Here is a 26,985-nt window from a genome sequence, read left to right as displayed (position 1 = left end):
GTCGTAATTTTCAAATTACAAAGATTGACATTACCTTGTGCATTGGTTTCCAATAGAGATCAATATGTTTAAAAGTGTTGGGCACTCCTTCGGGGTTTTGGAGTTCCTTCTCCATTTTCTGTTTCTCCTGTCTGGTCAGGACGGTGGCTTTGGGTTTTCGAATATCCCAGAACAGAATTGAACTGCAGAAATAGGATGGCATCAACATTGCTCCTCGTGGTTACATTGACCTGCAGAGGGAGGGAGGGAGGGAGGGAGGGAGGGATGATGGTAGGGAGGACAGTGGTGCAGTGGTAATGTCACTGCTCTGGTGTGCCAGAGATCCAAGCTAGTGCTGTGGGGGAATTTGGGTTCAAATCCCAACATGAGGAGTTGCTGGAAATTTGAATTAACTAAATAAACTTCAGTGATAGTGACCGAAAATCATCAATTGTTTGTAAACACTCACATGGTTCGCCAATCCCTTTCAGGGAAGGAAACGAGCCTTCATGCCCTACATGTGACTCCAGACTCTCAGCAACATGACTGATCCACAGTGACCAATAAGCAAGCCACTCAGACCAAGGGGAGGGAAAGAAATGCCAGACTTGCCAAAGAAAAGGTCTTCCTGGGTCAGGCCAGTGGGACGTTGACCTAAGCTGCAGGGTTTGTGAGGATGAATTGAGAAGCCTGATTGCTAACGTTTAGAGGACTAAGAGGTGATCTCATTCCAACGAGGCTTGTTGGGCTGTTTCCACTGACTGGATAGTCTACAGCATTGAGGTGTGCTTTCAGGACAAGGAGTTATCTTCTTCGGACTCAGATGAGAAAATATTTTTGTTTAGTTTTCCATCAACCTGTTCATAGATGTTATTACACACCTTTGGAGCAGGTGGGACTTAACTTGGACCTCCTGGTCCATGTGCAAGGACACTACCACTTGTGCCATAAGAGGGTTCAAAGGCCTGCCCAACACCTCGTACTCCCAGGCAGCCTCCCATCCAAATACTAACCAGGTCTGAGTCTGCTGAGATGTGAGAACGCCTGAAATATTTATTCACTTGAAGAAATGTGAATTTTCAGAATTCGATCAACAATTGTTTTCAAGAGTGAGACTGATTCAACTTTGGGTTCCAATGGGAAAGGGAGGGGAAAATTAGAATCATATAATTTTACAGGACAGAATGAGTCCATTCATCCCATTGTTTCTGTAACTAGATCCCGAAAGAGCTACCCAGTTAATTCTACTCTCCAGCCCTGTCTCCCGAGCCCTCAATAGAATCATTGAGTCATATAACATGGAAATAGACCTTTCAGTCCAACTAGTCCGTGCTAACCATATTCACAAACTAAACCAGTCCCACCAGTCTACACTTGGCCCATACCCCTCCAAACCTTTCCTATTCATGTATTTATACAAATGTCTTTTAAATGTTGTAACTGTACCTGCATCCACCACTTCCTCGAGCAATTCATTTCACACTCTCTGTAAAAACGATACCCCTTGTGTTCCTTTTAAATCTTTCTCCTCTCACCCTAAAATATGCTCCCCAATTTTGAATTCACCCACCTTAGAGAAAAGACCCTGAACATTCACTTTATCTATGCCCTTCGTGATTGTATAAACCTCAATAAGGTCACCCCTGCAACCTCCTATACTCCAGTGAAAAAAGTCCCAGCCTATCCAGTCTACTTTTGTATCTCAAACCCTCCATTTCTGGCAACATCCCAGTGAATCTTTTCTGAACCCTCTCCAGTTAAATAATATTCTTCCTATAAGAGTGTGGCCAGAAGTGAACACAGAAAACATCTTACCAATGTCCTATACAACCTGAACATGATGTCCCAACTCCTGTATTCAAAGGTCTGAGCAATAAAGGCAAGCATGCAAAACACTTTCTTAACCACCCTGTCTACCTATGAGACAAATTTCTAAGAATTATATACCTGAAATCCTAGTCCTGTCTGTTCCACAACACTACCCAGGGCCCGAGTATTACGTGCATAAGTCCTGCCCTTGTTGTATTACCAAGATGCAATTCCAAAATCCAAATGAATTGCTTTCAAATATATAGCCACCATTTTTTTGAAATGTCCTGTAGAATCTGCCTCCCCCACTCTCCCAGGCAGCATATTCCAAATCCCAACATCTCTCTGAATAAAAAGGTTTCTCCTGATCTCACTGCCAACTCTCTTGCTGACAATCTTGAAATAGTGATCCCTAGTTACTGACATATCAACTTGTGGAAACAGAATATCCTTCTTTACCATTAACATCCTTCAAACGATGATACAAGTTATACACCTCAGAATTCAGCTATCTCATTAGATTTCTCAAGAGAGCAGAATTTGCCAATCCATTATTTCATTATTAAAATTAACCCCATTGGCTTTGAAATTCAGTTGGCACACTCAGTTTAGATTGTAAACATCCTGCGGACCCTGCAGTATGGTGAGCAGGAAGCATGTGTGCTTACTCCTGTCTGGGAGTCTGCTCCCTATTGTGCTGAAGATTGTGGACTTCAATGATGTTAGCACCTTGCATCAGAACCAATCAAAAGATGGAAGTGTCTTTTAATTCACTCATGGGATTTGGCCATTGTTGATAAGGCCTACCTTAACTGTGTCTTGAACTGAGAAAGCTTAGTTTAGAATCCCTACAGTCTGGAAACAGGCTCTTCAGCCCAACCAGTCCACACCAACCCTCTGAAGAGTAACCCACCCAGACACATGTCCCTCTGACTAATGCACCTAACACTACAGGCATTTTAGCATGGCCAAGGAGTCTCTTAAATGTCCCCAATGATCCTGCCTCCACAACTGCTGCTGGCAACGCATTCCATGCTCTCACAACTCTCTGTGTAAAGAACCCGCCTCTGACATCCTCTCTATACTTTCCTCCAACCAGCTTAAAACTATGACCCCTCATGTTAGCCATGTCTGCCCTGGGAAATAGTCTCTAGCTATCGACTCTACCTATGCCTCTCATTATCTTGTACACCTCAATTAGGTCCCCTCTTCTCCTCCTTTTCTCCAATGAAAAAAGTCCGAGCTCAGTCAACCTCTCCTCATAAGATCAGCCCTCCAGTCCAGGCAGCATCCTGGTAAACCTCCTCTGAACCCTCTCCAAAGCATCCACATCTTTCCTATAATAGGGCGACCAGAACTGGACGCTGTATTCCAAGTGCAGTCTAACCAAAGTTTTATAGAGCTGCAACAAGATCTCACGACTCTTAAAACTCAATACCCCTGTTAATGAAAGCCAAAACACCATATGCTTTCTTAACTTGGGTCCACTTGGGTGGCCATTTTAAGGGATCCATGTACCTGCACCCCAAGATCCCTCTGTTCCTCCACACTGCCAAGAATCCTATCCTTAATCCTGTACTCAGCTTTCAAATTCAACCTTCCAAAATGCATCACCTTGCATTTATCCAGGTTGAACTCCACCTGCCACTTCTCAGCCCATCTCTGCATCCTGTCAATGTCTCGCTGCAGCCTACAACAGTCCTCTATACTATCAACGACACCTCCAACCTTTGTGTCATCTGCAAACTTGCTGACCCATCCTTCAATCCCCTCATCCAAGTCATTAATAAAAATTACAAACAATAGAGGCCCAAGGACAGAGCCCTGTGGAACACCACTCATCACAGACTTCCAGGCAGAATATTTTCCTTCTACTACCACTTGCTGTCTTCTGTTGGCCAGCCAATTCTGTATCCAGACAGCTATGTTCCCCTGAATCCCTTTCCTCATGACCTTCTGAATGAGCCCACCATGGGGAACCTTATCAAATGCCTTGCTGAAGTCCATATACACCACATCCACAGCTCGACCCTCAACAACTTTTCTAGTCACATCCTCAAAGAACTTGATAAGGTTTGTGAGGCATGACCTGCCCCTCACAAAGCCGTGTTGACTGCATTTAATCAAGCCATGCTCTTTCAGATGGTCATATATCCTATCCCTCAGAATCCTTTCTAACACTTTACAGATGACAGACGTGAGACTTACTGGTCTGTAATTGCCGGGGATTTCCCTATTTCCTTTCTTGAAGAGAGGAATTACATTTGCCTCTCTCCAGTCCTCAGGTACGACTCCAGTGGAGAGCAAGGATGAAAAGATCTTCGCGAGTGGTGAAGTAATTGCATTTCTCGTTTCCCAAAGAAGCCGAGAACAAATCTGATCCGGGCCTGGCGACTTGTCAATCTTAATGTTTGACAAAATTTTCAGCACATCAGCTTCCTCTATCTCTATCCATTCCAGCATGCACACCTGCTCTTCAAAGGTTTCATTCACTACAAAGTTCATTTCTTTCGTAAAGACAGAAGCAAAAAACTCATTTAGGGCTTCCCCTACCTCCCCAGACTCCACACACAAGTTCCCTATGCTATCCCTGATCGGCCCTACTTTTTCTTTGACCATTGTCTTATTCCTCACATAAGTGTAAAATGCCTTTGTGTTCTCCCTAATCCGTTCTGCCAAGCCTTTCTCGTGCCCCCTCCTGGCTCTCCTCAGATCATTTTTGAGCTCCTTCCTCGCCTGCCTGTAATCCTCTAGAGCTGAGCTTGACCCTAGCTTCCTCCACCTTATGTAAGCTACCTTTTTCCTTTTGACGAGAAGCTCCACCGCTCTCGTCATCCAAGGTTCCTTTATCTTACCCCTTCTTCCATGTCTCAGAGGGACATATTTATTCATCACTCGCAACAACTGTTCCTTAAACAGTCTCCACATGTCTATAGTGCCTTTACCATGGAACAATTGCTCCCAGTCCATGCTTCCTAACTCATATCTAATTGCATCATAGTTTCCTCTTCCCCAATTAAATATCCTCCCATTTTGCCTAATCCTCTCCTTCTCCATAGCTCCTGAACTCAGACTCCCAAGACCATGTGTGTTTCACAATTCTGAAGCCTTTCCCTGTTTTGAAAATAATTTATGTCTCTATTCTTCTTACTGACATGTATAACCTCACACTTTCCCACATTTTACTCCAACTGCCACTTCTTTGCCCACCTTACTGCTTAATTGTAATGGATTCTAAAATCTTACCAATGACCGAGGTCAGGCTGTAACATCCGTTGTTAGCCTCCATCCATTTTTAAACAACAATGTTACATTAGCCATTTTTCAGTCTTCTGGGACCCTCCCTGACTCCATTGGTTCCTAAAAGATCACGACCAATGGTGCTACAATCTTGTTAGCTATCTCCTTCATACCCTGTGGTTTAGTCCATCTGGTCCAGGTGATTTATCTATCTTCAGACCTTTCAGCCTCTCCAGCGCCTTCTCCTTAGTGATGGCCACTGCAGTCACTTCTGCCTCCAGGCTCTCTTGAAGGTCTAGTTTGCTGCTGGTGTCTTTCACTGTGAAAACTGATGCAAATTGCCTACTCAGTACCTACCATTTCTTTGTTGCTTATTAGTATTTCTCCAGCCTCATTTTCGGTGTTGCAATGTTCACTCTTGCCTCTCTCTTACTTGTTAGATATCTCTAAAAACACTTGCAATCTTCTTTTCTATCATTAGCTAGATTACCCTCACATTTCATCCTCTGCTGGTTTTTAAAGGCTTCCCAATCCTTTGGCTTCCCATTAATCATCACCAAATCGTATGCTTTTTATTTTAGGTTAGATTACTTACAGTGTGGAAACAGGCCCTTCGGCCCAACAAGTCCACACCGACCCACTGAAGCGCAACCCACCCAGACCCATTCCCCAACATTTACTCCTGCCCCTAACACTACGGGCAATTTAGCATGGCCAATTCACCTAACCTGCACATTTTTGGACTATTTTGCTTTTAAAGAGCCATAGAGATGTACAGCACAGAATCAGACCCTTCGGTTCAACTCGTCCATGCTGACAAGATAGCTGAAAAAAATCTAAACCCATTTCCCTGTCTTTGGCCCATATCCCTCTAAAACTGACCTATTCATATATGCATCCAGATGCCTCTTAAATGCTGCAATTATACCAGCCTCCATCACTTCCTTTGACAGCTCATTCCATACACGCATCACCCCCCTGCATGAAAAAGTTGCCCCTTAGGTCCCTTTATAATCTTTCCCTTCTCATCTTAAACTTATGTCCTCTAGTTTTGGACTTCCCTACTCTGGGAAATGACCTTGCCTATTTACCCTATCTGTGTCCCTCATGATTTTATAAACCTCTATAAGGTCAGCCCTCAGCCTCTAATGCTCCAAGGAAAACAGCCCCAGCCTATTCAGCCTCTCTCTATAGCTCAAACCCTCCAACTCTGGCAACAGCCTTGTAGATCTTTTCTGCACCCTTTCAAGTTTCACAATGTCCTTCCTGTAGGAGGGAGACTAGAATTGTATGCAGTACAAGGGATCCTGTATGTACTGTATTTGGAAAGACAAGGACTGATTAAGGATAGGCAATATGGGCTTTGTTCCTGGGAAATCATGTCTCACAAAATTGATTGAGTATTTGAAGAGACAACGAAGAGGTTTGATGAGGGCAGAATGGTAGATATGATCTATATGGACTTCAGGGACGAGAAAATGAGGACTGCAGATGCTGGAGATCAGTCAAGAGTGCGGTGCTGGAAAAGCACAGCCAGTCAGGCAGCGTCTGGAATGATGAAGGGCTTATGCCTGAAACGTCGATTCTCCTGCTCCTCGGATGCTGCCTGACTTGCTGCGCTTTTCCAGCAACACACTCTCAACTCTATATGGATATGAGGTTATGCTGCAGCTGTACAAACTCTGGTGTGGCCGCACTTGGAGTATTGTGTACAGTTCTGGTCACCACATTATAAGACCATAAGACATAGGAGTGGAAGTAAGGCCATTCGGCCCATCGAGTCCACTCCGCCATTCAATCATGGCTGATGCGCATTTCAGCTCCACTTACCAGTGTTCTCCCCGTAGCCCTTAATTCCTCTAGACAACAAGAATCTATCAATCTCGGATAGAAGGATGTGGAAGCTTTGGAAAGGGTGCAGAGGATGTTGCTTGGTATGTAGGGAAGGTCTTACAAGGAAAGGCTGAGGGACTTGAGGCAGTTTTTGTTAGAGAGAAGAAGGTTGAGAGGTGACTTAATAGAGACATAAAAGATAATCAGAGGGTTAGATAGGGTGGACAGGGAGAGCCTTTTTCCAAGTATGGTGACAGCGAGCATGAGGGGGCATAGCTTTAAATTGAGGGGTGATAGATATAGGACAGATGTCGGTGGTAGTTTCTTTACTCAGAGAGTAGTAAGGATATGGAATGCTTTGCCTGCAATTGTAGTAGATTCACCAACTTTAAGTACATTTAAGTCGTCATTGGACAAGCATATGGACGAACATGGAATAGTGTAGGTTAGATGGGCTTCAGGTTGGTATGACAGGTCGGCACAACATCGAGGGCCGAAGGGCCTGTACTGCGCTGTAAGGCTCTATGTTCTACGTTCAATAAGGCATTCAACAAGCTTCCTCATGGGAGACTGGTTAGCAAGGTTAGATCACATGAAATATAGAGAGAACCAGCCATTTGGATACAGAAGGTAGGCTGGAAGGTAGATGACAGAGGATCGTGGTGGAGAGTTGCTTTTCAACTGAAGGCTTATGACCAGCTGTGTGCTACAGGGATCTGTGCTTGTCCACTATGTTTTGTCATTTATATCGTAGAATAATAGAATCTCGAGAAATTATTTGGATGTGAATGGAGGAGGTATAGTTAATAAGTTTACAGATGACACCAATATTGGAGGCATAGTGGACAGCAAAGAAGATTACCTCAGAATCTAACAGGACCTAGATCAGATGGGCCAATAGGCCGAGGAGTGGCAGATGGAGTTTAATTTGGATAAATGTGAGGTGCTGCATTTTGGAAAGGCACATCAGGGCAGGAGTTATATACTTAATGATACGGTCTTGGGGAGTGTTTTTGAAAAAGAGACCTTGGAGTGCAGGTTCATAGTTCCTTGGAAGTGGAATTGCAGGTAGAGAGGATAGTGAGGAAGGTGTTTGGTATGCTTTCCTTTATTGGTCAGTGCATTGAGTATCGGAGTTGGGAGGTCATGTTGCAGCTGTATTCCAATAGAGGCTCAACCAATGTCCTATACAGCTGTGGGTCCACATATAGGCAGCCTTACTGATCTTGCCCCATTTTCTCCCTTGTTACTCTTTTGTCCCTAATGTTCTTTTATGCTGTCCCTGACTTCCCTTGTCAGCTATGGCTACCTCATCATCCCCTTAGTATGTTTCTTCTTCCTCAGGATGAATTTCCACTCTATCCATATCATTCACAATCTTATAAACTTCTATCAGGTCGCCCTTCAACCTTCTGCATTCCAGTGAAAACAAACCCAATCTATCCAACTTTCCTTCATAGTAAAAATCCCCCATATTAGGCAACATCCTTGTAAACTTTTTCTGTACCCTCTCCAAATCATCCACATCCTTCTGGTAGTGTTGTAACCAGAAATGTGTGCAATATTCCAAATGAGGCCGAACTAAAGTTCTACAAAGCTACAGCATAACTGATCTATCCTCATACTCAGTTCCCCATCCAATGAAGGTAAGCATGCCATCAGCCTTTTTTACTCTCTTATCTACCTGTGCTGCCACCTTCAGTGATCTATGGACCTGCACACTCATATGGGCGCGAGTACTGCAGATGCTGGGGATTAGAGTCAAGATTAAAGTGGTGCTGGAAAAGCACAGCAGGTCAGGCAGCATCCGAGGAGCAGGAAAATCAACATTTTGTGCAAAAGCCCTTCATCAGGAATGAGGCTGGAAGTCTCCGGGGTGGAGAGATAAATGGGAGGTGGGTGGGGCCGGGGAGAAGGTAGCAAAGAGTACAATAGGTGGTTGGAGGTGGGGGTAAAGGTGATAGGTCGGAGAGGAGGGTGGAGCGGATAGGTGGGAAGGAAGATTGACAGATGGGACAGGTCATGAGGGCGGTGCTGAGCTGGAAGGTTGGAACTGCGGTAAGGTGGGGGGAGAGGGGAAGTGAGGAAACTGGTGAAGTCCACATTGACGTCCTGGGTTTGAAGGTCCTGAGGCGGAAAATGAGGTGTTCTTTCTCCAGGCATCGGGTGGTGAGGGAGTGGCGATGGAGGAGCCCAGGATCTGTATGTCAGCAGAGCGGGAGGGGGAGTTGAAATGTTCGGCCACGGGGCAGTCTACCAATATAGATAAGACTGTATTGGGAGCAATGGATACAATAAAAGACATGTGTGGAAGTGCAGGTGGACCTTCGATGGATGTGGAAGGCTCCTTTGGGGCCTCGGATGGACGTGAGGGTGGAGGTGTGGGCACAGGTTTTACAATTCCTGCGATGGCAGGGGAAGGTGCCAGGACGGGAGGGTGGGTTGTTGGGGAGCGTGGACCTGACAAGGGAGTGATGGAGGGAATGGTCTTTGCAGAAAGCGGATGGGGTGGGAAGGGAAATATATCCCTGGTGGTGGGGTCTGTTTGTAGGTGGCAGAAATGTCGGCGATGTGATTTCTGTGGAGGTTCGTGGGGCACCTCTGCATATCAATACTCATAACAATTCTGCCATTCACAGTATAATTTCCACCTGTACTTGACCTTGCAAACTTCATCACCTCACATTTGTCTGGATTAAACTCCATCTGTCATTTTTCTGCCCATGCCTCCAACTGATCTATATCCTGCTGTATCCTCTGACAATGCTTCTCACTATCCACAACTCCACCAATCTTTATATTGTCCACAAACTTATTAAGTAAACCAGCCAAGTTTTCTTCCAAACCATTAACATAGGTCGTGAACAGCAGAGGTCCCAGTACTGATCCCTGTGGAACACCACTAGTCACAGCCCTCCATCCTTTCACTGCTACCCTCTGTCTCCAGTGACTAAGCCAGTTCTGTAACCATCTTGCCAGCTCACCCTGATACCATGCGTCTTCACCTTTTGTACTGGTCTGCCATGAGGGACCTTGCCAAAGCCTTTACTGAAGTCCATGTGGACAACATCAACCACTTTTCCCTCATCAATCATCTTTATCACCTCCTCAAAAAACTCGACCAAGTTAGTGAGGCACGACCTCCCTGGAACAAAACCATGTTGTCTATTGGTAATAAGTTCATTTATTCTAAATGCATATAGATCTTGTCCCTGAGAATCTTTTCCAATAATTTCCCTACCACTGACATGAGGTTCACAGACCTGTAACTTCCAGGATTATCCCTGCTACCCTTCTTAAGCAATAGGACAACATTAGCTATTCTCTGAAACCTCACTTGTGGCCATAGAGGATATAAAGATGTCTGTCAATGCTCCTGCAATTTATTCTCTTGCTCCCTCAATATTCTGGGATAGATCCCCTCAGGACTTGGGAACTTTTCTACCTTAATACTTTTTAAGACACACAAAATGCCTCATACTTTCCACTCTATCCATATCATTCACAATCTTATAAACTTCTATCAGGTGTCCCTCAACCTCTTGCATTCCAGTGAAAATAAACCCATTCTATCCAACCTTCCATCATAGCTAAAATCCCCCAGACCAGGCAACGTCCTGGTAAACTTTATCTGTACCCTCTCCAAAACCTCTTTCTTTTAATAGCAACTTGGCTTAGAAACGTGATACTCCCTTCCGTGAGATCATCCTCCACCAATTCCTTCTCTTTAGTGAATACCAACACAAGATATTCCTTTAAGACCCACCCTCCCTCTCTGGCTCCAACATAGATTCCCTCCTTTGTCCTTGAGTGGGTCAACACTTTTCCTATTACTTTCTATAGATTTATAAAAAGCCTTGGGATTCTCTTTAATCCTGTTTGCTAATGACTTTTCATGACCCCTTTTACCCTTTTAATTTCTTGTTTAAGTTATTTCCTACTTTTCTTATATACTTCAAGGGCATCATCAGTTCCCATCCTCCTCGACCTTAAGTATGCTTCCCTTTTCTTTCTGACCAAGGTTATAACATTCCTGGTCATCCAAGGTTCATGTAACTTGCAAGATCTATCCTTCATTCTGGCAGGAATGTGCTGCTACTGAACACTTATCAACGGCCATTTGAAATACTCCCACGTGATCAAAGTGGATTAACCCTCAAACGGCTGCGTCCAATCAAAATTCTCCAGTTCCTGCCTAATATTGTTGTAGTTCGCCTTCCCCAATTTAACACCTACCCCCGAGGACTTGCTGTTATCCTTATCCATGAGTATCTTAAAGCTCACAGTATTATGGTCACTACTCCCGAAATGCTCCCCCACTGAAACTTCACTCACCTGGCCGGGCTCACTTCCCCCAACCAGGTCCAGTATAAACCCTTCCCTGGAACTTGCAGGGGGTGGTGTTCCCACATACCTGCTGCCCTGATCCTTCTAGAAAAGTAGCAATGATAACTTGCAAATGGACAATAGACTATGTACAACGATTAAGTATGAAAGTATTTACCAATCAGGAGAGCACGTGATAAGTTGGACACACATCCCTTCTGAATTTGTACATGGGACGCCCAATCTTGTGATCTTGAAAAAGAACAACATTTTTTTATCAGCAACGTGATATAGTTTATACAGTGTTACAACAATTACTTGTATTTATGGAGCACCTTCAATATAGTAGAACATTTAAAGGCATTTTGTGGCCCTTTTTGAGCTCCTTAACCCGCTCTTAAAGTGCCCACTCACTCTGAGCTGGCCTGGACTCTCACAGCACCCCTGCCTTCCACTGCCTTTCCTTGCTATTTAAGGTAGGCATAAGGCCAGAAGGCTTGTCTTAGCTATCAGCAGTTCTCACTCAAGTCAAGGGAGATGGTCTCCATTCAGGAGGTCCCAGCACAGTAAGGGAGGCAAGGGCATCTTCTGATATCTCTCCCAGATTTCCGATGTGGTCAGTCGGCCACTCAGCGGTCAGGACTCGGATCCTCCCCTCATAGAGAGTGAGGTGCTGAACATTGGGCAGCCCACCACCTGTCCTGAGTCCGTCTGCCCTTTTGTAGGCTGTTTTCCTGCTGGAATGAGAGAAGCTGGGTATTACAGGGAGTGAAAGTGAGTGGTACAGCAGCTACTGTCGTCCACGGGCCTCAGCCACGTTGAGTAAGCTCGCTTTCACTCAGAGGGTCCTAGCAGTAAGGCAGGGGCATCCTCCAAGCCCTGTCCAGAGGCTCTGTCACTGTCAGGCAGTCCCACAGGGTGGTCAGAGTCAGGATCCTCTCCACATAATGGGTGAGGAACTGAATGTCAGGAAGGCATCAGCCCATCTCGCCTCATTCTGCCCCATTGGGGGGATTATTTCCTCCTGGAATGAGAGAGAGGTGGGTATTACAGGGGATGAAGGTGGGTGGCACAGCTGCTACTGTTGGTGCAGGGGGGAGTGCCCCAAGAGAGACAGTGGGCAGCACAGAGGGCACACAGGGTTAGTGGTATCAGGGATTTGGGGTGGGTGATGGTGAGTGAGGGAGGATGTTGCAGGCGGTAGTGAGGATGAACCTTGGTAGGAAGTGGATACAGTATCAGAGACAGTGAGCGAGTGTGAGGTATTGGAGAGAAGACATTGGTACATTGTTATGAAGTTTAAGGCATGTACTTGTAACTTTAAGAGAGAGACAATGCTGTTCTGAATTGAGAGGTTACCAAGCATCTGTGTATATAACTAAATGGCAGTCCCAGAGTGTCCTAGAAAATTGAAAATATGTAACATTTGGCTGTGAAATGGATACCTGAGTTTTGGTTGCTGCTTTGACAACAATTCAAATTAAATCAATCAGTTTAAATTATGTCCCAGGATACTAAAACCCAATTGAGTTTGAATTTATTGTTTTTTCAACATCAAACCAATGAGACGACTGATGTTGGGGGTTTAAGATTGCAGACATTTTGAAAATTGGTCAGACAGCAACTGCCGTAGAGAGAGAAATTTCTGGAGAGCTAATTGCCCATCTAATGTCTTGCTCTCAAAGGAATTAGAAAACCCTGTCTATAGAAGATACCTTTTCATGTGAAGCATACTCACAGTAACAAGAAAGAAGACAGCCCAGGGAGATCATCAGCCAGAAGAGTGAAGACACAGAAGAAGACCACGACTGTGTCGTTTTGAAATTAAATTGATGTAATTTTAATAAGTGTCTTTTTGGAACAGCATATTGTTATAGAGTTGGAGGCAGATAGTGAGCAATTAAGAGAAGTGGGGGGCTTTGATTTGTGAATAGTTTTTGTTTAATGTTCACTTTAAGAGTTAAAATAATAATTTGATGCTATTTTCATTAAATAGTGAAATTTGTGGAGTTCTCTGTCACTTTTATTTTAACAGATTACGAGGCAAGGTGAGCGTTTATGGGTGTTTGGTTTAATTAACAGAAGGGTTCACCACCGTGTCCCAACAACATATGGAGAGGAGAAGGTGGACAAGTTGAACTGAAGGGTCTGTTTCTTTGCTGTATGACTCTTTGACAATGACCTTCTTCCTACAATGCTGGTCATTCCTCCAGACCCTGATACTGTGCTGATCCAGGTGGTAACCTCAGAGTAGGCCAGGCATGGCCTGTTGTCATGTTCTCCTCAACTGGTTCTGGAGGGGGATGAGGGTATCCCACGTCTGCACCACTCTGTCTGTAGGAGCCGATTACCCTTGTCTGACATGTTGGGACAATTATCTGGAACCATGTGGGGCCGCTCCAGACTAACAGGGCTCATTCAGATGCTAAGTGAGATTTTAAAGCTGGTTGGGCCACAAGAGATGGTGGAGATCCAGATATCCATTAAATCAGACCTTAAGAGCCATCACAATGATGAGGAAGGTTGTTGATTGGTAATATATGGTGAAAAAACTTGCTAGGGGCCCACAGTGAGAACTCATTCAAGAAACCCACACAATGCACACTTAACCAAGAAAAGGCTCAACCCAATGTCTCCCCTTCTTAACCAACATGCTATAGACACAAATCAATCTTAACACAGTACACCATTCTGTCCACTTTATAACTCAAGTTTCCAAATAAAAGCAATTATAATATATCATGAGTCATCATCACATAATTAATTAAAAATAAATATAAATCACACAGGTGTATAAAAGCTGGCTTTCCCAGTGTAACACTGAAGGAGCAATCCAGTCAGAGGAATTGTTAATGGCCCAATAATTCTTTCAGACGGGAAAGATCACAATGGAAGGCTTCAAATAAGAACAAAGTTAAGATTCCAGGATTCTTGCCAGTATTTATCTTTTACCCACTGCCCCTACCATTATTTACCTGGTCATTTATCACTCCGCCATTTGAGCGATCTTGCTCAGCATTTCAATTCCCTATTCCTTAGACAAAGGCTATTAATGATAGGGCCCTGGGGAGTTTTGTTGAACAGAGAGACCTATGTATGTATATAGTTCCTTGAAAGTGGCATCATAGATAGACAGGGTGGTGAAGAAGGTGTTTGGTACACTTGCATTCATTGGTCAGAGCATTGAGCATTGAGTAGAGGAGTTAAGATGTCATGTTACAGCTATGCAAGACACAGATAAGGCCACATTTGGAATACTACATATAGTTCAGGTCACCCTGTTATTAAACCTGAAAGGGTGCAAAAAAGGTTCACAAACATGTCACTGAAACTGGAGCATTGGAGTTATAAGGAGAGTTGAATAGACTGAGACCTTTTTCTCTGGAGTGTAGAAGGCTGAGGGGTGTCCATATAGAAGTTTACCAAATCATGAGGGGCATGGATAGGGTAATTAGACAAGGTCTTTTCCCCAGGGTGGAAAACTCAAACTCAAACTCTACTCAAACATTACTATCTATGAGAGGGGCGGCACGGTGGCTCAGTGGTTAGCACTGCTGTCTCACAGCACCAGGGATCTGGGTTCAATTCCCACCTTGGGCAACCGTCTGTGTGGGGGCCGCTCCAGACTAACAGGGCTCATTCAGATGCCAAGTGAGATTTTAAAGCTGGTCGGGCCACAAGAGATGGTGGAGATCCAGATATCCATTGAATCAGACCTTAAGAGCCATCACAATGACAGTGTCTGTGTGGGTTTCCTCCGGGTGCTCCGGTTTCCTCCCACAATCCAAAGATGTGCAGGTGAATTGGCCATGCTAAATTGCCCATAGTGTTAGGTGCATTAGTCAGGGGTGAATGTAGGGGAATGGGTCTGGGTGGATTGCTCTTTGGATGGTTGGTGTGGACTTGTTGGGCTGAAGGGACTGTTTCCATACTGTAGAGAATCTAATCTAATCAATCCTGTTTATATCTGTCAGCCAGGGCTCCCTCATTGGTCCAGATTAACAGCCCCAATCAGGCAACTCATATTCTATGCGGTCCACCTGGCTGACCTCGTCACAACCACTACATGACTAACCCCACAAGCCCAAGATAGTGAATCCGAGTATAGTGAGGAGTGAATGTTCAGGGTAATCATAGTTAGACCAGGGTCTGATGTGATGGCTACATTCATTGATTATCAAAGTTTTAACAGCAGAGCACTTGGAAAACAGTGACAGGACTGAACGGAGGCAATGTGGATTTATGAAAGGGAAATCATCCTTGACAAATCCATTAGAAATTTGAGAGGACATAATGAACAAGGTTGATAAGGGGAAGCCGGTGGATGTGGCTTACTTGGAGTTTTAGACAGCCAATGATAAAGACCCACATAAGAGATTAGCATGTAAAATTAAAGCACAGGGGAATTGAGAATTAGTGTATTCAGATAGACAGAGAACTAGCTGCTGGACAGGAAATAAAGAGTAGGAACAAATGGGTCATTTTCTGAGTGGCCGGCAGTGACCAGTGGGGAACCGGAGGGATAAATGCAAGGACCCCAGCTATTCACAATATATGTCAATGATTAAAATGTAATGTCTACAACTTTGCAGACAACACAAAGTTAAGTGGGATAGTGAGCTGTGAGCAGAACACAGAAGTGTTTCAGTGTGATCTGGATAAGATGAGTGAGTGGGTAAATGCATAGCTAATGAAGTATAATGTGGATCAGTGTGAGGTTATCCACTTTGGTAGCAAAATCAGGAAGGCAGATTATATCCTGAATGACAATAGATTGGGGAAGGGGGAGGTGCAACAAACAATGGGTGCCCTTGTTCACCAGTCACTGAAAGTAAGCATTGCAGGTGCAGCAGGCAGTGAATAAGGCAAGTGGGATGTTGGCATTCTGGGTTCATTGGGAATTGAACCCAGATCCCTGGTGCTGTAAGACAGCAGTGCTAACCACTGAGCCACCGGTCCGCCCCTCTCATAGATAGTAATGTTTGAGTAGATGGTGTTTTGCCACCCTGGGGAAAAGACCTTGTCTAATTACCCTATCCATGCCCCTCCTGATTTGAATACAGGGGCAAGGACGTATGTTATAATTGTACAGGGCATTGTTGAGGCCACACCTGGTATAGTGTCGGAGTTTGGTTTTCTTGTCTGAGGAAGGATATTCTGGCAATGGAGGGAGTATAACAAAGGTTTACCAGACTGATCCCTGGAATGGCAGAACTGGCAGATGAAGACTTACTGGATCAGTTAGGACTGCACTTAAAGGACTTCAGAAGAATGAGGAAGGAGCTCATAGACACCTATAAAGTTGTCACAGAACTAAACAGGCTAAACACAGGAAGGATGTTCCTGATCACTGGGGAATCCAGAACCAGAGGTCACAGACTAAGGATATGGGGTAGGCCATTTAGGACTGAGATGAGGGTGATTTTTTCATATGTCTTCATAGCTGAAGAAGAGTCATACTGGGCTAGAAACACTAACTCTGTTTCTCTCTCCACAGATGCTGCCAAACCTGCTGAGTTTCTCCTGCATTCTTTGTGTTTGTTTCAGATTTTCAGCATCTGCATTTCTGCAATACTTTACTTGTATTATCAGACCTAGGTCCAGCTGATCAACCATTGGATCAGAGGTTAACTGACACAAGAGCATCTCATCTTTGCTAAAGTCAAAAAGGCTGTGAAAAAAATCTTCTCTGGCCTGGATTTTTGATCACCCTGTTTATGTTCATTTTCCACTCACAGCATCTACATTAAGTGATCTCCTATCCATCTTAATTTTACTTTGGTGTGTGTTTTTGGATTTTTGAAGGGGTAAAGTTTAAACCACATAGTGCAAGATGTTGATGTGGAAATGCTGGTGTTAGACTGGGATGGACAAAGTCAGATCACCCAGTTATAGTCCAACGACTTTATTTGAAATCACAAGTTTATGGAGCAGAGTCCCTTCCTCAGGTGAAGCGAGAGCGAAGAACACAGAACACAGAATTTATGCCCAGAGGGATCACAAGATCATACAGCTGGTGTGAGTGGAGTGGTAAATAATAAACTGAGGCAGGTGACCAAGAGTGTTAGACGGTGTGAGGAAATTGTCAACAGCTGAATAAGGTAGATAGGATAGCGAAGAAGGCGTTTGGTATGCTTTCCTTTATTGGTCAGAGTATTGAGTACAGGAGTTGGAAGGTCATGTTGCGGCTGTACAGGACATTGGTTAGGCCACTGTTGGAATATTGCGTGCAATTCTGGTCTCCTTCCTATCAGAAAGATGTTCTGAAACTTGACAGGGTTCAGAAAAGATTTACAAGGATGTTGCCAGGGTTGGAGGATTTGAGCTATAGGGAGAGGCTGAACAGGCTGGGGCTGTTTTCCCTTGAGCGTCGGAGGCTGAGGGGTGACCTTATAGAGGTTTACAAAATTATGAGAGGCATGGATAGGATAAATAGACAAAGTCTTATCCGTGGGGTCAGTGAGTCCAGAACTAGAGGGCATAGGTTTTGGGTGATAAGGGAAAGATATAAAATGGACCTAAGGGGCAACTTTTTCACACAGAGGGTGGTACGTGTACGGAATGAGCTGCCAGAGGAAGTGGCGCAGGATGGTACAATTGCAACATTTAAAAGGCATCTGGATGGGTTTATGAATAGGAAGGGTTTGGAGGGATATGGGCCGGGTGCTGGCAGGTGGGACTAGATTGGGTTGGGATATCTGGTCAGCATGGACGGGTTGGACCAAAGGATCTGTTTCCAAGTTGTATACCTATATGAATAACAAGTGAAAGGATGACCTATAATCCGATTAAGTGCTGCTCCTGATAAAACCTGGTGTGAATTTTCTTTTCCCTGGGTAGCAGTCAGACAGGCAAATTGATCTTTTTTGGTGGTCTCATTGAGAGTTTAGATATTTATTCAGTTTGTGATGGTTTGAGGAAAAGTGGGACATGATAATTGTACACTCTTCCTAATTAAATGTAACGCAATCACTGAGTTCACCTGCTGGCCCTATGGAGCATCATTCTTGATGACAGCTTTGCCTTTTCATTTCAGATTTATTTCCTCACTGAATTCAAACTCCCAGTTATTGTGGTGGGATTTGAACTCACATTTTCCTAATCATTTGCCATCGAGATCATGAGCACAGCACCACCCAGTGGTAAATTCACATAAATCATCTAGAGCTGCAGGTTAATATTCTGGGGACAACAACAAATGCTGAAGTTCACAGCGGGACGGGCAGCATTCACGGAGAGACAGCAAACTCACACTTCGAGTCTAGATGACTCTTCATCACTTTCAATTCCTCCATCGCAGATGATGAAATTTGAATTTAATTTTAAAAATCTAGAACTGAAAGCATTTCAATCATTGTGAAGCATGGTTAAAAACTCCATTGGATTCATTAATGTACTTTAGGGAAAACATACCTGCCATCCTCACCTGGTCTGACCTACACGTGATACACAGTGATGTGGCTGACTCTACTGCTTTAGAGTCATAGAAGTCTGTAGCATAGAAAATGATCCTTTGACTCATCAGATTTATGCTGGTCAAAATCAATCACCTAATGATTCGAATCTCATTTGCCAGCACTTTGCCCATAGCTGTTGTGTGCCTTGGCATTGCCAAGTGCATCTCTAAATACTTTTTAAACATTACCAGGGTTCTGCCTCTACCCCCTCACCCTTTTAATGGGCCAGCAAACCAACTCATTTGAAGGCCAAGTGGTAATGGGCAACAAATTGTCAGTGACGCACCCTCATCCCATGAAAGAATAACAAAACGTCTTGTATGAAATACTCGCTTACCTCAAAGTGGTCAGGCACCCAACATAAATCGGTAACAAAGGATTGGTGTCCATGTTCAATTGACGACACTGCGCAGTAGTGAGCAATGGGGACCTCACAGTGAGGTGCAGGGTCTAACTCAGGCTGCGGGGAAACCAAACACAAAAAGCTTTATCCAACACCTTGCATCTATACTTCCAAAAGAAGCATGAAATGTGGAACACTTTGACAAATGTCTTGATCAATCTGATAATGTCAGATACTCAAAATGCTTCCAGTTGCCTGCCACTTTAACACCCCTCCCTGGTTCCCTGGCCAACATCTCTGTCTCAGGCTTGCTGCAGTGCTCCAGGGAATCTCAGTACAAGCTGGAAGAACCATATCTCCTTTTCCGCTTAGGAACTCTACAGCCTTCTGGACTCAATTTTAGGGCTTGAGGCACCTTCTCCCATGTTCATACCCCCACCCCCACACACCAGGCGTTGTTACCACATGGTCTGCTATTGCACACAACCCATTGCTAGTCAATAATTGTCTCCATCAGTAGCCATTCATTCTCCTTTATCTGTCCAATTTGTCCCCACCCTCCATCTATTGCTAAATTCTTATTCCTCCCCCACCCTATCTTCTGCATTAAAAAACCCAACTTTTTCTGAGCCATCAGTTCTGAAGAGTCACATGACCTGAAACATTAACTCTGCTTTATAAACATAGAACAGTACAGGCCCTTCGGCCTTCAATGCTGTGCCGACCTTCTATCCGACTCTAAGATCAGACTAACTGATAAACCCTTCATTGTACTATCCTCCATGTGCCTATCCAATAGTTGCTTAAATGTCCCTAATGTATCTGATTTACTCCCACCGCTGGCAGTGCATTCCATACACCCACCACTCTCTGTGTAAAGAACCTCCCTCTGATATCTCCCCTAAACCTTCCTCCAATCATCTTAAAATTATGTCCCCTCCTGATAGCTATTTCCACCCTGGGAAAAAGTCTCTGGCTATCCGCTCTATCTAAACCTTTCATCACCTTGTACTCCTCTATTAAGTCACCTCTCATCCTTCTTCGCTCCAATGAGAAAAGCCCTAGCTCCCTCAATCTTTCTTCATAAGACATGTCCTCCAGTCCAGGCAGCATCCTGGTAAATCCTCTCTGCACTCTCTCTAAAGCTTCCACATCCTTCCTATAATGAGGTGATCAGAACTGATCACAATTTCTAAGTGTGGTCTAACCAGGGCGCTATAGAGCTGCAGCATAACCTCATGCTCTTAAACTCAATTCCCCACTAATGAAAGCCAACACACTGTGGCTCAGTGGTTAGCACTGCGGCCTTACAGTGCCAGGGATCCAGATTTGATTCCAGCCTTGGGCAACTGTACGTATGGAGTTTGCACATTTTCCCCGTGTCAGTGTGGGTTTCCTCCAAATGCTCCAGTTTCCTCCCACAATCCAAAGATGTGCAAGTTAGGTGAATTGGCTGTTCTAAATTGCCCATTGTGTTCAGGGATGTGTAGGGTAAGTGCATTAGTCAGGGGTAAATGTAGGTAATAGGGTAGAAGAATAGGCTTGGGTGGGATACTCTTCAGAGGGTCAGTGTGGACTTGTTGGGCTGAAGGGCCTGTTTCCATACTGTAGGAATTCTATGGATTCCATGGAAAACATATGCATTCTTAACAATCCTGTCAACTTGGATAGCAACTGTGAGGGATCTATGGACGTGGACTGTAGGATCCCTCCAAGTTCCCAAGTTCTTCTGCCAAGATCCTGTCTTTAACCCTGTATTCAGCATTTAAATTCAACTTTCCAAATTGAATCACTTCACACTTGCTCAGGTTGAACTCCATCTGCCACTTATCAGCCCAGTTCTGCATCCTGTCACTGTCTTGTTGCAATCTACAACAGCACTCCACAATATTCACCACTCCACCAACCTTCGTGTCATCAACAAACGTACTAACCCACCCTTCTACTTCCTCATCCAAGTCATTTATAAAAATCACAAAGGGCAGAGGTGCCAGAACAGATTCTTGCAGAACACCACTGGTCACAGAGCTCCAGTTTGAATATTTTACATAAATTACCACCCTCTATCTTCTATGGCGCAGACAGCCAAATTTCCCGGTATCCCATACCTCCTTACTTTCTGAATGAGCCTACCATGGGGAACCTTATCAAATGCCTTGCTAAAATCCACATACACCACATCCACTGCTCTACCTTCATCAATATGTTTTGTCACATTCTTAAAGAATTCATTAAGGCTTATCTGCCCCTCACAAAGCCATGTTGACTATTTCTAATCAAACTATACTTTTCCAGCTAATCATAAATCCTGTCTCTCAGCATCCTCTCCATTAATTTGCACAACACCGATGTAAAACTGACTGGATTATCAGGATTATCCCTATTCCCTTTCTTAAACAGGGGAATAACATTTGCCACCCTCCAATCATCTGGCACTACTCCAATGGACAGTGAGGACACAGAGGTCAGGGCCAAAGGCACAGCAAACTCTTCCCTCACTTCCTGTAGCATCCTAGGTTATATCCTGTCTGGTCCAGACAATTTATCTATGCTCATGTTTTTCAAAATTATGAGCATATTCTTCTTCTTAACATCAACCTGTTTGAGCATCCCAGCCTGTTTCATGCTGTCCTCACAAATGACAAAGTTCCTCTCAGTAGTGAATACTGAAGCAAAGTATTTATTTAGGACCTCCTCTACCTCCACCAACTATCTTTTCTAATTTAACAATGTCTTTCCTATAGAACAGTGACCAGAATTCATAGAATCCCTACAGTGTGTAATCAGGCCATTCAGCCCATTCGGTCCACTCTGATCCTCAGAATAGTATCTCACCCAGGTCCACCCCCCTACCCTATTCCTGTAATCTCACATTTCCCATGGCTAATCCACGTAACCTGCAATTTGGCATGGCCAATCCATCTAATCTGCATGTTTTTGGATTGTGGGAAGAAACCGGAGCACCCAGAGGAAACCCACACAGACACGGGGAGAATGTGCAAACTCCACACAGTCAGTCACACGAGGCTGGATTGAATCCATGGTGCTGGCACTGTGAGGCAGTGGTGCTAACCACTGAGGCACCATGCCACCCTATTTGTTTACGATTCGGAGATGCCGGTGTTGGACTGGGGTGTACAAAGTTAAAAATTACAAAGTACAAAGTTCAATCACCTGATGAAGGAGCGTCACTCTGAAAGCTAGTGCTTCCAATTAAACCTGTTGGACTATAACCTGGTGTTGTGTGATTTTTAACTATTTGTTTACAGTATTCTAGAAGTGGCCTCACTGATGTCTCCTACAACTGCAACACGCTGTTCCCAACTCCCATCCTCACTGTCCTGACCAGTAAGGACTGGTGAATTGGCTCCTTTTTTTCTAAACTCCTCAGTTGATTGTACGACAGGATCAATGATCAAGAGATCACACCACATTCCAATTAATCATTAAGTGATGAGACTTGATAGCATATACACTGAGAGGTTGTTTTACTCTGGCCAAAGAATCAAGGACACGAAGCACAATTACATTTTATCTCTGGACCAGGTGGGCAGCACGGTGGCACAGTGACCCGGGTTCAATTCCCGCCTCAGGCGACTGACTGTGTGGAGTTTGCACGTTCTCCCCGTGTCTGCGTGGGTTTCCTCCGGGTGCTCCGGTTTCCTCCCACAGTCCAAAGATGTGCAGGTCAGGTGAATTGGCCAGGCTAAATTACCCGTAGTGTTAGGTAAGGGGCAAATGTAGGGGTATGGGTGGGTTGCGTTTCGGAGGGTCGATGTGGACTTGTTGGGCTGATGGGCCTGTTTCCACACTGTAATGTAACCTAATCTAATCTAATAGTCTCAGAGAGTCTCCTCACTCCTAGGACTGGCTCTGAGCTGACAGGTCAGAGTCCATGTACTGTGCACATGTAAATAAAGGGTGACTTGGTGACAGGCTACTGGCCTCTGGAATTATTTCACATACCAACAGTTACAAGAATAATGCATATGAATTGGAAGGAAGATCAAATAAAGTTCTATTTGTATGAAGGTGTATAATGGAGTCTTTCAGCTGGTTGGCATGAACTCTCTCTGTACTATCACTGTACGAGCTGTTACTGTAATCATCAATTAAATGATGTGGTTGAACTAACCATGACCTGAAGGCACAAGAAACACCTGGAAAGGTAACACCTGTGCTTATGATGCCTTCACTGAGTCAGTCACATCTGAGGGGTTAAAACCACATGGCATGTCAAATTCTTTGGATGAATGTGGAAATTTCTCATGAGAACATGGACAAAGGATAATCACTTCAAAGGATAATATTTGTAAATAGCCTTTGTAAACCACATAAAGGTGCACAATCATGTTTTTATTTCATACAAGATAAATTTCTCCATGACAATCAGTCACAATCACAGTTCAATTCAAATTCAATATGCTCGGTTTCTCAAACAGACCTTCTATGTGGCATTAATTAAGCAGATCCACAATTTAAAAGACTGACAAGATGAGGCATGAGATTGTCAATCTGATTGTTGGTACTAAATAAAGTCACTATTGACCTAACATACCATAATCCTGCTCTCTGATTAGAGAGAGGAACAACTGGTGGTGGCTTAACCTGAGGGTCACCATGCCTCAGGCAAGGAGAGAGATTGAAAAAGAGAATCCTCAACTAGTGTGAGAATTGACACAGAGATCTCATCAACTGAGCAAACTGACCCCTTACATTTAGCAGATCTGGAACAGAAGAGAGTGAATTTATAGAAAAAGCTAAGTGTTGCAGAGGGCATTGATTCGTACTCTACCTGGAGGATTAAGTTCAGTGCAGTTCAGCAGTAATGGTTCAGGAAGGCAGCTCACCACCAGGGGCAATTAGGGATGGCTATAAATATTGGCCGGCCATTGAGGTCCACATTCAAATGAACAGTCGGACGGGCATCTGCCATCCAATGAAAATGTGGGGCTCTCAAAACTGCTGGCCAATCAAAGGGAACTTATACAAGACCAGCATTAAAGGAGACTCGATATTTCAGAGGCATGAGGGGTTGAAGGAGATTGCAGAGTTAGGGGAGGGAGGGAGGGTCAGAGCAATGCCATGGGGCGGGAGAGTAGGGGAGGTTTGAAAACAAGGATGAAATTGTAAAATTAAGTGACTGGTTGACGTGGAGCCAATGCAGGCCAGCGAGCAGAGGGGGTGATAGGAAAATGGACTCGGTATGAATTTGAACGTCAGGAGCAAGGTTTTAGATTACCTCGATTTTACAGAGGATTGAAAATGTGAGATCAGCCAGAAGTATATTAAAATAGACAACTCGAGAGGTAACAAAGGAATGAATGAGGTTCCAGCAGCAAGTGAGCTGAAGCAGACAATGTTACAGACATGGATATAGATCATTGCATTGATGCTGCTAATAATGGGAACAGGGGACAGTCAGTGATGAAGATAAAATGTATCTTGCAATTGACCTGAGGAACCAGAAATACAAAATACTGGGAAAATGTACAAGTGGCAAGAAAAGTACAAGGGAAGATTGCTGGTTTGGTCTTAGCAATAAAACAGAAGTTTATTACACTGAAAAAATGAAGATAAATAGAACAAGCAAAACCATTTCCATAAAACACATGTTTAAAACTTCAAAATACACAGTAAAAATATAACCTCATTAATCCCAAAAGCACCTAAAAGTACTCCCACTGGAGATAATTCACTTCTCTATTACCCCATAGGACTGAATTCAATTCACATTTTTGAGAATATAGAACATAGAACATAGAAAAGTACAGCATAGACAGGCCCGTCGGCCCACGATGTTGTGCCAAGGATTATTCCTAATCAAAACAAAACCTAACCTATGTGCCCCTCAATTCACTGCTCTCCATGTGCATGTCCAGCAGTCACTTAAATGTCCCTAATGACTCTGCTTCCACCACCACCACTGGCAACGCATTCCATGCATTCACAACTCTCTGCGTAAAGAACCTTCCTCTGACATCCCCTCTTTACCTTCCTCCTAATACCTTAAAATTATGACTCCTCGTTCCAGTCAATTCTGCCCTGGAGAAATGTGTCTGGCTATCCACTCCATCCATGCCTTTCATTACCTTGTACACCTTGATCAAGTCACCTGTCTTCCTCCTTCTCTCCAGAGAGAGAAGTCTGACCTTAGCCAATCTCTCTTTGTAAGACAAGCCCTCCAGGCCAGGCAGCCTCCTGGTAAACCTTCTTTGCACCCTCTCCAAAGCCTTCACATTTTTCCTATAATAGGGTAACCAGAACTGGACACGATATTCCAAGTGTGGTCTCACCAGGGTTTATGATAGCCCGTCACTAGGACATGATACAACTGAGCTTAAATAGTCTCAGCTTGAAATAACCTCTTAGAGTTTTAATCAAATATTTCCAGTTTAGAACTTTTAATCAACTTTTTCTACTGTGGACATCTATTCGTTACAATTCCAACTAACTTCCTTTCTCAATAGCAACTGATTTACACACCCAGCTTCAGCCAAGAAATGTGTAAATTCAAACCAGAAGAAAAATCCCCAAGCCACAAGTGTTTCCCCAAAACCAAAACAAAAATCAACCGTTGAACTTCTAAACAGGAGTCTAATACACAACTGTTTCCTTTGATCACTCATAAAATTATCCCAATGCAAATAAAACAAACCCATTACTCTCCAGGAAGTGTTTCTCTCACACTGTGTTTAAATAAAAATCACCATGGCTACAGAAATACTTGTAAGTTAATCATTAAACCCATTCAGACACACAGAAAACCCATATGCCACTAGTTCAAATTCAAAAATCCAAACTGAAAAAGACACATTAAAAGTATATCTAAACTACCTGCCTTACAGTACATAGGTCTCATAGGTTGTGCATGCTTCCATCAGTGTAGAGTTTCTTTAGGGACTTATGTGGTTGAGTGTTTGTGAGAGTAGCCACATTCCTGTCTAATGGGAAATCTTGTGGAGTAAACAAGATGTAGTTAATTGTATTTCTGCTTGTATGCACAGATTATAAGAATAGACTCTACTATAAAGAATGGTGGAAGCACTGAGCCTTAAATCAGTCTTCCACGAGATCTTACTTTACTCTCTCAACAAGCCTACATGACATTATCATGGTGGGAAGAAGTTATTACACTCAAATAAATACTAAGCTCTTCAGAGCCTTATAAACTCAAACAACTTTAACCACATTAAAGGTTGCTGTCTCAAAAAATAAACTATTCTGCCAGTGATTGTGTTGGTTCACGGAAGGCTCTGGAAGATCTAATTTCTGGCCTCACCATCTGAAGAGTCAATTGGTCACAGATCCAGTGATGTCAGGATCTCACAGCCAATTATCATTCAGAGGAGCTTTAATATGTTAGAGACAAGACTCAGTTTTACCCACTCATATTGGATCATAGATAGGCTGAGGATGTGCAGGAAAGCCATTTGCCGACAGGGAGCTGCCAATATCTGCCTTGAGTTCAAATCTCATCATGGCAGCTGAGAAAAAGTAAATTCCTCATGTAAAACCAGCTGCTTTGATCCATCTGCACTCACATACTTGCACTTTGATGTCTCACAAGCATCACAGTAATTTCCAAACTAATTGTAAAATGTGGACAGAACACAGCAGCAATGATAATCCATCTGTAAATCTCCGTGATAATAGAGTCCCCAGTTCCAATGAATAGGTGGCTAACTAATTGTCAGAAAATGTTACAATGCAGCTCTAAAGATACCAGATCATTTCACTGTCACCAGAAGAACTAACTGCAGACTGATTGCATTTATTGCTGTGTGTACCTGCATCCTAGTTTCAAGTTCCAAGGAGTGACACAGACTGATAGCCTGTCCTGGATTTCCCATGTAGAAGTGACGGTCAAGAAGGCACAACAACACCTCGCCTTCCCCAGGTGTCTCAGGAAATTTGGCGGGTCCATAAGGACCCTCAACAATGTTGGCAGATGCACCATTGAAGGCATACTGTCTGGGTGCAACTGCTCTGCCCAGG

At 43.8% G+C, this 26,985-nt stretch overlaps 1 protein-coding gene across 1 annotated transcript in view; it reads right to left on the bottom strand.

Annotated features, from left to right (window-relative positions):
* The window catches only part of dnai3 (dynein axonemal intermediate chain 3), a 121,633-nt gene that overhangs the window by 38,910 nt on the left and 55,738 nt on the right, over positions 1–26,985 (bottom strand). The window contains exons 12-14 of the mRNA XM_072574848.1: positions 18,982–19,104; positions 11,366–11,439; positions 35–182 (exon numbers count right to left, since the gene is read on the bottom strand). Coding sequence (XP_072430949.1) covers positions 35–182; positions 11,366–11,439; positions 18,982–19,104 — 345 coding nt within the window. The remainder of the gene's footprint in view (positions 1–34; positions 183–11,365; positions 11,440–18,981; positions 19,105–26,985) is intronic.

The sequence above is a fragment of the Chiloscyllium punctatum genome, chromosome 7, assembly GCF_047496795.1.
Source record: "Chiloscyllium punctatum isolate Juve2018m chromosome 7, sChiPun1.3, whole genome shotgun sequence".
In the NCBI taxonomy this organism is placed as follows: Eukaryota; Metazoa; Chordata; class Chondrichthyes; order Orectolobiformes; family Hemiscylliidae; genus Chiloscyllium; species Chiloscyllium punctatum.
This window is presented reverse-complemented; position numbering and strand designations above follow the sequence as displayed.